This window comes from Chenopodium quinoa, unplaced genomic scaffold, assembly GCF_001683475.1.
Source record: "Chenopodium quinoa cultivar QQ74 unplaced genomic scaffold, ASM168347v1, whole genome shotgun sequence".
NCBI classification, from domain to species: domain Eukaryota; kingdom Viridiplantae; phylum Streptophyta; class Magnoliopsida; order Caryophyllales; family Amaranthaceae; genus Chenopodium; species Chenopodium quinoa.
In genome coordinates, this window is record NW_018745323.1 from 1,613,419 (window position 1) to 1,626,671 (window position 13,253).

Here is a 13,253-nt window from a genome sequence, read left to right on the forward strand (position 1 = left end):
TAAAAGCTCCTCTGAAAACATGGAAGGCCATTATAGAGGAATTTATTGCAGGCAGCCATAAAACATTTTTCTCTAGATAATCAACATAGGCTGATTCAATCACGAAGCAAAGGGTGCTCCCTGAATAATATGACCAAAATTTTTATGTCAAAACATGTCAAAGAAACACAACATACTGTAATCTACCACTCACATAGTCACATCCAGCATGCTTAAGCATCGACCATTACACCAAATAAATTTAAGAAGAATTAGAATCATATCCACAATTATATGACCAAAAATTTTATGTCAAAACATGTCAAAGAAACACATCATACTGTAATCTACCACTCACATCCAGCATGCTTAAGCATCGACCATTACACCAAATAAATTTAAGAAAAATTAGAATCATATCCACAAACCAATACTGAACTTGATACAATAGAAATTATAAAGACCACACATAATTTCATCCCCAACCACAAAACGACAGAAGCACAAAAAAGTGGTATGCACAGATATTGGAAGGTAGTGGAATTTAGACAACAGCTGAAACTGATGACAAGTTAGTCCACTCATAAGTCATCACAACTTGTGATGACTTCCAGGTAGTCATGAAGGATTCTATAGTCTCACTAAAAGATGTGATATCTTGAGCAAACTGAATGAAACAAAATCATAATAATTTAATTTGGCTGGTGAGTTTAGAGACCAACCAACAAATAAGATTCCCACTGTTACACTAATCAAGCTAAATGTTCAAATTCAAAAGTATATTAGACACAGGCATACGACATCTAGTGATGTCCATATTAGTGAGCAAAATGGGAAGGAATAAGAGGGAAGGGAGAAGGAGATCTTCCATTTTCCTTCCAAATCTCTCCAACAATGGAGGGATTTGATTTATTGTGTATCTCAAGTCTTGGAGCTTATTATTGATATAATATATAGTTTAGAGAGACAAAGAGAGAGAATTTTGGCGTATACCCCTGATATTCTTACACATTGGCCAGGGGAGCCTCTTGAAGCTTCAAGGTTTCTCTCTCTTACAAAAGTCAAATGAAGTTTGTAATTTTTATTAGTTTATACAAATGCTCTATATCAATAAATAAATCCACAACTAGTTTGAGGTCCGGGCGATGCCTCGGGTCATTTTTTTTGTATTTAATAGTAAATTGTTTTAAAAAATAACTTTAATAAATTAAAGTGAAATCTATTGATGGTTTTATAATTTAAAAAAAATTCATATTTTTAAATAAATTTTATTGAGCATTAACAAAATTCATTATCATATTAGTTTGTTTTATCTGTTAAATGAATGAGCAAACGACAGAATGAGGATTAAAAAATTAGAATTTATGAACGTTAATTTTTTGTGAGGTATTCATTAACAAGATGCTCTAAATTAGGCATGAATTTACTAATGGTAGTAGCTTCAGAATCAAAGTCTTGGGGGCAAGCATTGAGGTATTCATTTGGTACAATTCCCCTATGCTACAAAGAATTCAGCAAGTTCATAAAATTGCATTTCAGTATCTTCAGATGAGGATAATTTCTCCCGCTTGATGATAGAGATTCATGAGAGATCTCATGGAACTATGACAGAAGCTAATATTGAGTTTTTTTCAGCATAGGGCACCTCTTAGCCACCTCCATCATAGCCGCCTCAGAGACACTTTTGCTGCTTTTAATTAAAAGAACCTCAAATTTTGAGCATCTGTAAACAAGGCAATCAAACTTAAACATCATTTACGGAATTTAAAAGGCCCTTATATTTTCCTGATCGTTTTCACATTTGCAAGAATGTTCTCTTATTCATATTCAGAGTTTTAGTAGATGAACTATGATTATGCAAGGTCAAGATCGAACGGAGCGGGGAGGAAGAAACACTAAGCTCTCCTATTTATGAATTTAATTAAATTAAGTAAATTAATAATGAGAGATGTTTAACTACTCTAGCAGTGACCAATTCATCATGTTAGCAATGGTGTTTTTTTTTTTTTTTTTTTTTTTTTTTTTTTTTTTTTTTTTTTTTTTTGACGGGAAGCAATAGTGTTAAGATATACTTATACGTGCAAAGACTATTCCCATTACAACAGAACATGTACAAAATGTTACTTAGCCTCTTCATGGAACCCTAGCAAAAAGTCCAAAGTTACTGCATCACAGATCGGTCACATTCACTCCCTGTTAGCAGGAAAAAATTCTATTACACGGCAAGTTTCCTGACACTTCTCTCAAATTTCTCACAGCCAAACCATTCGAATTTCTTCTAAGTAGAGCTCAATGCTTTTATACAGATTCCTGACCTCTATTCACACCAACCTGATCATCTTTTTGACATAATGAAAGCTAAAGAAATCAGAGAGAAACCTAGTAATCTTTCCACTTTCCTGCACTTACTTAAATTATCCTACTTCATCCCGAATAAAGAACCCTTCCCGGTGTTATTCTCATTGCTTATAGTACCACAATCGATATAACAGTATCAATTCCATAACCTTACATTCATTCTATTCCATATTGAATCTATTAGACTATGTAAATACTTGTGTATTTTCTAGATGTATATTCTCTAGGTTCACTCCCCTTTAACCCTTTGTATTTATTATGTTTATGTTCATACCCTTAATCATAGCTTAGTGCTTTGTGTAATCTTTGTATTTATACACTTTCCAATAATGGAATACGGAAGGGATTATTTCCTATATGGTATCAGGATAGTTTTTCCCTCTCTATCTTCTCTCCTCTCCTTTCTAGCTTCTTCCTCTAGCCGATCCTCTTTTCACTATGGGTGACTCACCAAAAGCTCCAAAAGCTTCCGCCTTTCATCCCACCTTCACTGTCAACAATATAAAGAGCGTAATTCCCATTGTTCTTCAGATGGACCGTGCTCAGTACATCTCCTGGGTCGAGCTATTCAAGATTAACGCTCGTGCTCATCAAGTGTTGGATCATATTCTTCCCTCCCCTGACAACACCGATGACTCTTCTCCTCTGTCAAAAACAGACCCTGAACTTTGGGCTTGCCTCGATGCTATTGTTCTCCAATGGATATATAGCACCATATCCAACGACTTTTTCAATACCATCCTTGAACCGAACTCCACTGCCGAGGCTGCGTGGGGTAGATTGAAAGATGTTTTCCAGGATAATCAAACAAATCGTGCCGTTCAACTCGAAACTGAATTTTCTCAAATTGATTTGAACAACTTTCCTAACATCTCTGCCTACTGTTAACATATTAAGATGCTTGCGGATCAACTCGCCAATGTTGGGGCCAAGGTTTCCGATCATCGTCTTGTCATCACTCTCGTCCGTGGCCTTCCAAAGGCGTATGACAATGTTGCTGCTCTGCTCCAACAATCCGACCCTCCTGTTCCTTTTCAAAAAGCCCGATCGATGCTTTTATTGAAAGAGTCTCGACAAGCCAATCAAGCTTCTAATGAAGCCAATGCTACGGGTTCTGCTCTCCTTGTTGCGGGTAATTCTTCACCCAACCATGAATTTCACTCTTCTCCTCACAATGGCAATCGAAATCAACAGAAGCAATTTAATGGTGGCCGCGATGGTGGTCGCAGTGGCAACAACAAGGGGCGCAACAATGGTGGCCGGAAGCACAAGGGTCGTGGTGGCCGTGGCTACGGGCAACAACAACAACACCAACAGCCCCAATCTCCTCTGCCTCCATAATGGAACGGCACTCAAGGGTGGAAATTCCCACCTTGGGCTGCCTGGGCTTCTTCTCCATGGGCTATCCCACCATTCCCATATCCAACCTCCCAATGGCAGCGTCCCCCTGCTGGGCCTAGGCCGCATCAGCCCGGTATTTTAGGACCACGACCCCAACAGCACCAACAAGATGCCTTCTCTGCTCAAGCGCCTTCTTCGGTTGGATATGCACCTACGGATGTCGAAGCCTCACCACCCACCGCCCTTGTCGCTCTCTCTTCTACTTTGTGGCATGACCGTTTAGGCCACCCCGGTTCTCTTGTTTTGGATTCTCTCAAGAAGAATGATTTTATTCAATGTAATAAAAATTTAAAATCTACTGTTTGTTTTTCTTGTATTTTTGGAAAACATGTGAAACTTCCTTTTTACGCATCCACTACTTGTACTACTTTGCCATTTGACATTTTGCACATTGACATTTGGACCTCTCCTAAACTAAGTAGAGCGGGACATCACTAATATGTTCTATTTTTGGATGATTATACTAATTTTCTTTGGACCTTTCCAATTGCTAGAAAGTCTCAAGTTCATTCTCTCTTCCTTCAATTAAATGCTTATGCTAATACTCAATTTGAGTGTAATGTTAAATGTTTTCAATGTGATAATGGTGGAGAGTATGATAATGATTCTTTTCGTAATTTTTGTGTTTCTCATGGTATGGTCTTCCGCTTCTCTTGCCCTCACACATCTCCTCAAAATGGCAAGGCCGAGAGCTGAGAAAAATTCGTTCTATTAATAATACCATCCGTACCCTTCTTGCTCACTCTTCCATGCCACCTTCATTTTGGCATCATGCCCTTCAAATGGCCACTTATCTCCACAACATTCTCCCAACAAAAATTCAAGCCTACGATTCACCAACATCTATCCTATTTCAACAAAACCCTTCCTACTCTCACTTACGGGTTTTTGGATGCCTTTGTTACCCTCTCTTTCCCTCTACCACCATCAACAAACTCCAACCCCGTTCCACACCTTGTGTATTCTTAGATTACCCTCCTAATCATCGTGGTTATAAGTGCTATGACATGTCAACTCGAAAAATCTTCATCTCCCGTCACGTGATTTTTGACGAAACACAATTCCCTTTTGCCAAAATTCACACTCCCTCACCTACGGACTATGACTTCCTTGATGATGGTCTTTCCCCTTTTTTTAGTCCAACAAATGCAACATCAGCCTAGCACTACTACAAAGGCCCACGTGCCTCCCCCCTCTCTCTCCCACGGCCCAACAAAACTCAGCCCACAATCCTTCCAATTTCGGTTCACCAGACCGCCCAACCCCCTCTCCTTCTGTGGGCTCTCCCTCCTCACGGCCCACTCTTGCTCACCCCACTCCAACCCATTTTGGGTCTTTACCTATCAACACTCCTCTTAGCCCAACTGATCAGGCCCACCCTACACCCCACCTTCTAATCCGGCCCACACTTAGTTGGGTCAGCGTCCAAGCAAGCCCCCCCTCCCCTTTAGCTGTACAGACCAGGAGCTCTCATGGGATTTATAAACCCAAAAATATTTTTGATCTTAATTGTCAGACTACTTCTCCCCTTTACCCAAAAATCCCATTGCTTCCCTTTCCGATCCGAATTGGAAAAATGCCATGATGGTTGAATTCGATGCTCTAATTAAAACTAATTAAGACGTGGGAGTTGGTGCCCCTTCCTCCGAATGTTAATGTTATTCCTTGCCTATGGCTTTATAAACATAAAAAGGATGCTAATGGTGTTTTTGAGAGGCACAAATCCCGTCTTGTGGTTAATGGCAGGAATCAACAGGTGGAGGTCGATTGTGATGAAACTTTTAGCCCAGTGGTCAAACCGGCGACAATTCGGACTGTTCTTAGCATTGCTCTTTCTAAGTCTTGGTCCATTCACCAAATGGACATCAAAAATGCTTTCTTGAATGGTGATATTTCTGAAACTGTCTACATGCACCAACCACCGGGCCTCCGTGACAAAAACAAACCGGGTCATGTTTGTCTTCTTAAGAAGGCTCTTTATGGGCTCAAACAAGCTCCTCGGGCTTGGTACTACCATTTTGCCTCCTTTGTTGCTACAATTGGCTTCTCTCATAGTAAATCAGACAACTCTCTCTTCATTTACTCTCATGGCAAGGATTTGGCATACATCCTCCTCTATGTCGATGATATTGTTCTCACTTCCTCATCCGATGATCTCCGACTATCTATTATGGCCCGTTTGTGCTCCGAATTTTCTATGACTGATCTTGGGCCCCTAAGCTCCTTCCTCAGTATCTCGGTTACTCGGCATTCGAGTGGTATGTTTTTGTCCCAAAAATCTTATGCCACGGATATTATAGCTCGGGCTAATATGTCTTCATGTAAACCATCGGCAACACCGGTAGACACCAAGAAAAAATTAAGCTCCTCATCCGGGCCTCCCACCGATGACCCGACATTATATCGGAGTCTTGCCGGTGAGCTTCAATACTTGAATTTCACCCACCCGGATATCTCATACGCAGTTCAACAAATCTACTTATATATGCACGACCCTAGGAAGGAACACATGACTGCCATTCGACGCATCTTACGATATCTTCAAGGCGCCCTCTCCTACGGGCTGCACCTTTACGCCTCACCTACAACCATCCTTATTTCTTACTCGGACGCGGACTGGGGTGGATGCCAGATACGCGCCGATCGACCTCCGGTTATTGCGTCTATCTCGGGGAAAATTTAATCTCATGGTCTGACAAACGGCAGCCCACTCTCTCCAAGTCAAGTGCGGAAGCCGAATACCGTGGTGTTGCTAATGTCGTCGCCGAATCTTGTTGGCTTCGCAATCTCCTTCTCGAGCTTCATTGTCCCATTAAGAAAGCCACAATTGTTTATTGTGACAATGTTAGTGCCGTTTATCTCTCAAGCAACCCGGTTCAACATCAACGAACCAAGCACATCGATATAGACATCCACTTTGTGCGTGAAAAGGTTGCTCTTGGTCAAGTTCGTGTTCTTCATGTTCCCTCTTGATATTAAATTGCGGACATCTTCACCAAAGGTCTTCCGCAACTCCTCTTTGAAGACTTTTGAAACAGTCTTAGCGTTCGCGAATCTCCCGCTTCGACTGCGGGGGTATATTAGACTATGTAAATACTTGTGTAATTTCTAGATGTATATTCTCTAGGTTCACTCCCCTTTAACCCTTTGTATTTATTATGTTTATGTTCACACCCCTTATTAATCATAGCTTAGTGCTTTGTGTAATCTTTGTATTTATACACTTTCTAATAATGGAATACGGAAGGGATTATTTCCTATAGAATCGCTCAACACTTCCCCCAATAATCCCCATGCCTATCACAATTCCTGCTGCTGGTCGAGATTACTGAATAACTAATCTTTAGATATATTACTTTCATCACATTTAAATAACTCCTAGTCCAAGTAGGGAATTTACTTACTTTAATCATTTTTAATAAAAACCATGTAAAAACAATTTATTTAATTTTTTTTTTAAAAAAAGCATGTAAATTTATTCATCATAATGTCTTCATTACTAAAAAAAACTAACAAAAAAATACAGCTCAATTATCAAAAATCCAAACAAAAACCCAATAATGATCACTACAAACCAAAGCTTCAAAATTCCCAACCTCTCCAATAATTTAATTTTCTAAAAATTTAATAACAAGACAATACAGAAGAAAATAAATTAACCAAGATAATCCTAATAATAGGCGAAAATCATCAAATTTAATGGTTGTACTAATTAATCAGCCATAATTAGGGTTTAAGCTACCTGTAAAACATCATAGATGACGAGAGCACCATGATTCCCCCGACAGCAACAACTCCCTTTAATATCGCAAGATAATTGTAAGAGAACCAATTTGAGAGACTGGGAGTAAATTAAGGAAAAATAAAAAAAAAGAGTGAAAATATATGGGCAATTTGGTAATTCCAATCTCCATAAGGAATGGTGTTTGGTAATTTTTTATTTTTTATTTTGTTTAATAGTTATATACAAGTATATATAATTGTACTAGTTTTGTGCTCGTGCGATGCCCAGGTTGTTTATTGAATTTTAAGATATATTGTGAAGTATATTATTTTACTTGATTAGAATATATTATAAACAATGGATGTAGTACATTTTGAACTAACTCCTTCGCTCATGAAAAATATTATGATACAAAAATTAAATTTATACGAAGTATGATAATTTATGAGAGTTATAATCTAATTATTTTTTGAATAAATTATAATTCAATTTGCACATATTAAATACAGGTACTTTATCAAAAGTAAAACTCTAAATTAACAATTTTATTCTAAAATTCTATCCAAATTTGATTGAAAATAAAATTATAAACTAACTTTTTTATCCTACAAATTGAAATCTATATAACTCTATTCTACGTGGCATGACACTTGGCGAAAAGTTAGAACGCCAAGTGTCGCTGCCTCGTCGCCTGACTAAAAGTTTAACTTTATATGTTAGTTACTAGTTTTGTGCCCTGTGCAATACCCGGGTTACTTATTGTATTTTAAGATAAATTTTTAATCTATATGTCAAAATTTAAAATATATGATCATGGTGCAAGTGTGTGAATGTGAATATGAATGTATGTTTATTACGGCCGCACCTTGATGTGAGGTTGCCTACGTATCCGTTAGGAATCAGGCCGAACGTAGCTCTAGCCAAACCTCGCACAAGTGTGTGTATACCTCAAAAAGGTCTTTTAAGGGTTGTAACGTGGTTAGGCTAAAGGCTGAAGAAGAAGGGGATAGAGGCTCAAGACCCTAGATAAGCCCCCAAGGTGTGCAACCTCGCTTTTGAATCTTTGTATTTATGCTTGAGTTTCTACTCTTTTTTAGCTCTTTTTGCTCTAGCATTTATTTTATTTTAATAAGTGTGAGCAATCTCGATCATGCGGCCTATCACTCACTTGGAATTCATGTTTCTCAGGCACGGTACCGAGCACTCGATAAGAGACGCAATCTGAGACGTGTTCTTATCGAAGATATTTTCATATCAAAGACATTGGAACACTTACCCTTTTGTACACTTGTTTTGGTTTTTTTATTATTGCTTATTTTTTGCTATTGCTTTCTTTTGAATTTGCTCAAGCTCTCTTTAGAATTGCATAAGTTGTACGCCATCCCATCCCAAGGTTAGGTAGATGTAGGTTGAAAAAAGAAGGGTTTATCGTTAGACGAGGCTCAAAGTGGTTTATGAAGAAAGGATGTGTAAATTGAAAGGCGAAAGGAGATATGATGTGGCTACAAGGGGTGCCTCAAATCATTGGTATACCTTGTGCTTAGCTCGACATGGATTATTTTTTTTTTCTTTTTTTGAATGCGATGTAATGAAATGATCATATGCAAGGAATTAAATGCTCATTTTATTAAGGGAAAAAGGAAAAATCTACAAAATTAATCTAAAGGAAAAGAAAAGGTGTCTATGCTAGACTTATTGGGGAAATAAAAGATGAAAAAGAAATAGAAAAAGAGGCCATGAAATCTTGTCGTTGAAGCTCGCCTCTTGTCTTGTGTTGTTTGCTTTATCATCACTCGCTCTTCTTGTTAACTGGAGGCATGGGAAGCTTGTTATTATCAATCAAATGTTGGATAGCCTCCTTTAGCTTCCAACAGCTCTCAGTAGTATGACCCCTACCTTGATGGTACTTGCAGTGTTCGTCTGGATTCCAACTAGGCAATCTCTTTTCAGGTGCGGGATCTTGAATAGGTCCAATGGGAGTAATGAGTCCTTTGGCATGGAGTCGATCGAAGGCAGTATCGTAGCTCATCCCAATGGGGGTGAAGTCTTTCCTTAGTTGCTTCTTATATCCTTGGTTATCCATGGCTAAAACTTCACTGAGATCAAAGGTACTAACATTGTTACTAGAGTGGGCGTTTTCGGAAGAAGAAGGATTGTCGTTCTTCTTTCCTTTCCAGCCACCGTGGTTACTATTGTTAGTAGCTTTTTGCTTTGCAAGGTCATCTTCGATTTCAATTTCGATGTCATAAACGGCCTTGAAAGTATTCAAATTGTGTTGATATTTTAGGTGCTTCGAATACTTTTCTTGGAGATTCTTGATAAACATCCTCACAGATTCCTTTTCGGTGGGGACTTCAATCATCTTAGCGGAAGTTTCCCTCCATTTATTAAAGAAAGAAGTAAAGCCTTAATTTTCTTTTTGTCTTAGCATCTCAAGTTGTCTATGGTCGGTTTCAACTTGGATATTGCGCTTGTACCTATCAACGAAAGCGTTTACTATCGATTCCTAGGTAGAGGTTTTCTCCTTGTCAAGGGAGAAGAACCATTGTTGGCAAACGGTTTCAAGAGATAGTGGGAATAGAGAGGGGAAAACCTTCTTATAGATACCCTTAATGGTCATTATAGTTTCAAAAGCTCTTAGATGGAAGTAAGGGTTATCTGTTGCCTTGAATTTTGGGATGTCGTTGGCATTGAACTTCTGCGGAAGAAGATCTTTGTCCACCGAGACCCCTTGTGATGTAAGCTCTTGAAACTTGTAATCGCTAGACAACTTGCTTAGGCTCTCTTGCATGAGGTCCATCTGTTGTAGCTTCACGGGATCATCAACCTTGAGGGTGAGTAGCTTTAGTGTTTCAGTCATGGTAACCAATTGGTTCCTAAGCTCATTGACTTCTTCTTGAGTTGCCATTATCTTCTTAGCCTTCCTCTTTTGACGAATCGGTTTATCAAAAAGCGAGACTTGAATAAAGAGGTTGTCCTTGATTAATCGCCCTTCTCTCCTCGACCAAGTACTGTGAAAAGGAATTTGGGGATACTTATTGTTAATTATTTGACTCAAACTTTATTCAACATGCAATGGATGGAGGAGGTGAAGAAAGATGGAAGAATGTGAAGAAAGATTTAGATGGAGGTGGAGGGATATGAAGAATTAGGAGTAGAATGTACCCCAACTCAAATGACGGAAAAGACCGACTTATGCATGAACCTAAGACATGGCCATGGTGATGTGTACTCAAAGTGTGTGCTAAGACTAGTGAGTGTAGGTGACATGTTAAGACTCGTGTCATGACCATGTGGCTAGACTATGTGACCAAGCCTCGATTAATGACCTGACAAGGTGTTATTGACAGCGAAAATAACCAAATTAATTAGCAAACTGGTTAATTAGACATTAGGTGATGACTCGACAAATAATCCGAACTGTCGGCCAAGCGACAGGACTGGCGTCACAATATGGTGATTGGTGCCAGACTTTTTAGTAAATGTCTGGCGCTACACACCATACAGTGGCGCTACAGCTCAGATTTTGGCACCAATATTGGAGCCTCAGTCTGGGACTGTTTTCGGTATTATTAGTCAACTGGGGTATGCCTAAAGTCGTACTAGGTCGATTCCGATTAAAAGAAGAAAAAACTTTATTGACTCTAATTAATTAATTAATTAATTAGGCAAAGTTCTTTAAGTCATTAATTATAATCTCAACACAAATCAACAAACGGTTAAGAGGAACATAGAGTATATATGCACAACAAATAATGCACAATTAGTCAAGTAGGCACAATATGATGCAATGAGTTCGCAACCTAACCATGGCTCTAGTTCTCTTAAGTTCAGGATATGGTTTGGTCAAATAGGGTCCATGGTTAATTGTCCAGATGCACCGCGTAGAAGCCTAACCGTGAAGGGTTAACGCGTGTGGATAGGACACCGCGAGTTTTTAGAAAAAACTCGCTTCCATGGTTTGGTGAATTCAACCTCTCAGATGTACCCTTTGTTGCCAGGAGCGTTCAATCGGGTAGATAGAGCATGAATTCCCAGAGGGTTATGTCCATATGTAGAACACATATGGGTTTCAGAAAAGTGAGAAAAAAAATTCAATCAGGAAGTAGGATCGAGCAAACAATACGAAAAACCGATCGAAATTAGAACGCATATTTCTGGCTCGATATTGGGGGAAATTGGCGCCAGCAGACCGAGATTGGCGCCAACTTTTAACTGTAGCGCCTGGCGCCAATACTGGCGTCTGGCGCTACGGCTAAAAGTGTGGCGCCAAGCTCTGGCCCCTAACGCTACTTCCCACATGCCTCAGCAGCTTTCTGTGCTCAATAAAATCATCCAGTTTCTTGCGGTGTTATTTCAGTCCTAGTTGTGAAAGACATTTCTCAAATTTCCTACGTGTAAAAATCCTATGTTTTTGACTCATTACGGATGGTCTTTCCAATGAGAACCTTTTTATGCATATGACAATAATGTTAATCAAAATTACGCACATGAAATACTTAGGACTTTTCGAGTCTCATCCACTCATTCTAAATCATTGCCGAAACAAATTCAGGAATTAAAATAGAAATCCTCCCCAGTGGAGTCGCCAAAAACTATAGGGAATATTTTCAAGCCTTTAAAAATCCCACTAACTTGAACCCCACTGTGATCATACACTAAAGTACGGTGGCGTCCAAAAGGGAAGAAGATTGAGCAAAAGAGTCGCCAACAAGTTTTTAAGGAACTTGTAAACCGTTCATAGGATGAAGGTTACACCCCTTAACGATCCAAGAGATCGTCAACTCCATAAGATCATGAACCAAATAAGGGTTCGGGGATGATGGTACAAATCCAACCTAAAAGAGATTGAACCTGCCCTAATAATAGGCCTCTACTTTATTCTGCTCGTATTCATGTGCGCTTTCTGACTAACATGCAATCAATAGATTAACCCTAAACTTGTTTAATCTATGTTGGTTGAATTTAATGCACAAACAAACTATTATTGGCGATCACTTGAATTTATAATCACAATTAACCTAACAAGATTATTAATTATCTTATTAAGCGTGATTGCAAATACCAATTCCCTTTAAGCATGCAATAAAAGGTGATCAAGCAATAAAGAATAAATATCAAGCAACATAATAATAAATAATCAATATCATGAATAACAATAATATCAATCATAATCATAATCATGTTAAAGCATAGCAAGATCCTAGGCATGATACTAACAAGATTAATAACAAACCCTACCATGTCACTAAGCAATAAAAATCAAATCTTTAGCCCTAACATGATACTAACATGAATTAACATTAGGAAGAATATAGGAAGCATCATACTTTTAATCATACTTGATATTAAAGTTATCCTAGACATGATACTAGGAATCAAAATAACAATCTAAGCATGATATCTACATCATAATATCAATTAATCAATTAAGGCACTTACTTGGATGCCTCGTACCTCTTTCTAATAACAAAATACACACATTAGTAATTTCAAGGAAAATAATAAACAAAACAATTAAATTAAATAACTGAAATAGAGATTTGGGACCAAACCCTCAGAAATTAAAACCTTTCACGTCTAGGGCGAAGGCAACTTCGAATATGGCTAGGTGTTTCTAGAACTTGCGAATGCGGAATTTTGTATTAAAGCAAGAAAGAAAAGAAAGAAGAGAATGTTGATGAAAGTTAATGAAAAGAGATGAATGAAAAGGATTATTTGACTGTAGATAAATGCTAATTGGTGAATGATGAAGATAGTTGATGAAGACTTAAGAATAAAGAGAATTGGT

General features: G+C 38.3%; 1 protein-coding gene across 1 annotated transcript; it reads left to right on the plus strand.

Moving 5' to 3' along the window:
- The first annotated feature begins 2,775 nt into the window (after window positions 1–2,775).
- LOC110712488 lies at window positions 2,776–3,225 on the plus strand. The gene has a single exon (XM_021890953.1). It carries the CDS (start codon window positions 2,776–2,778, stop codon window positions 3,223–3,225), a length of 450 nt encoding a protein of 149 aa, XP_021746645.1.
- Window positions 3,226–13,253: the final 10,028 nt, after the last annotated feature.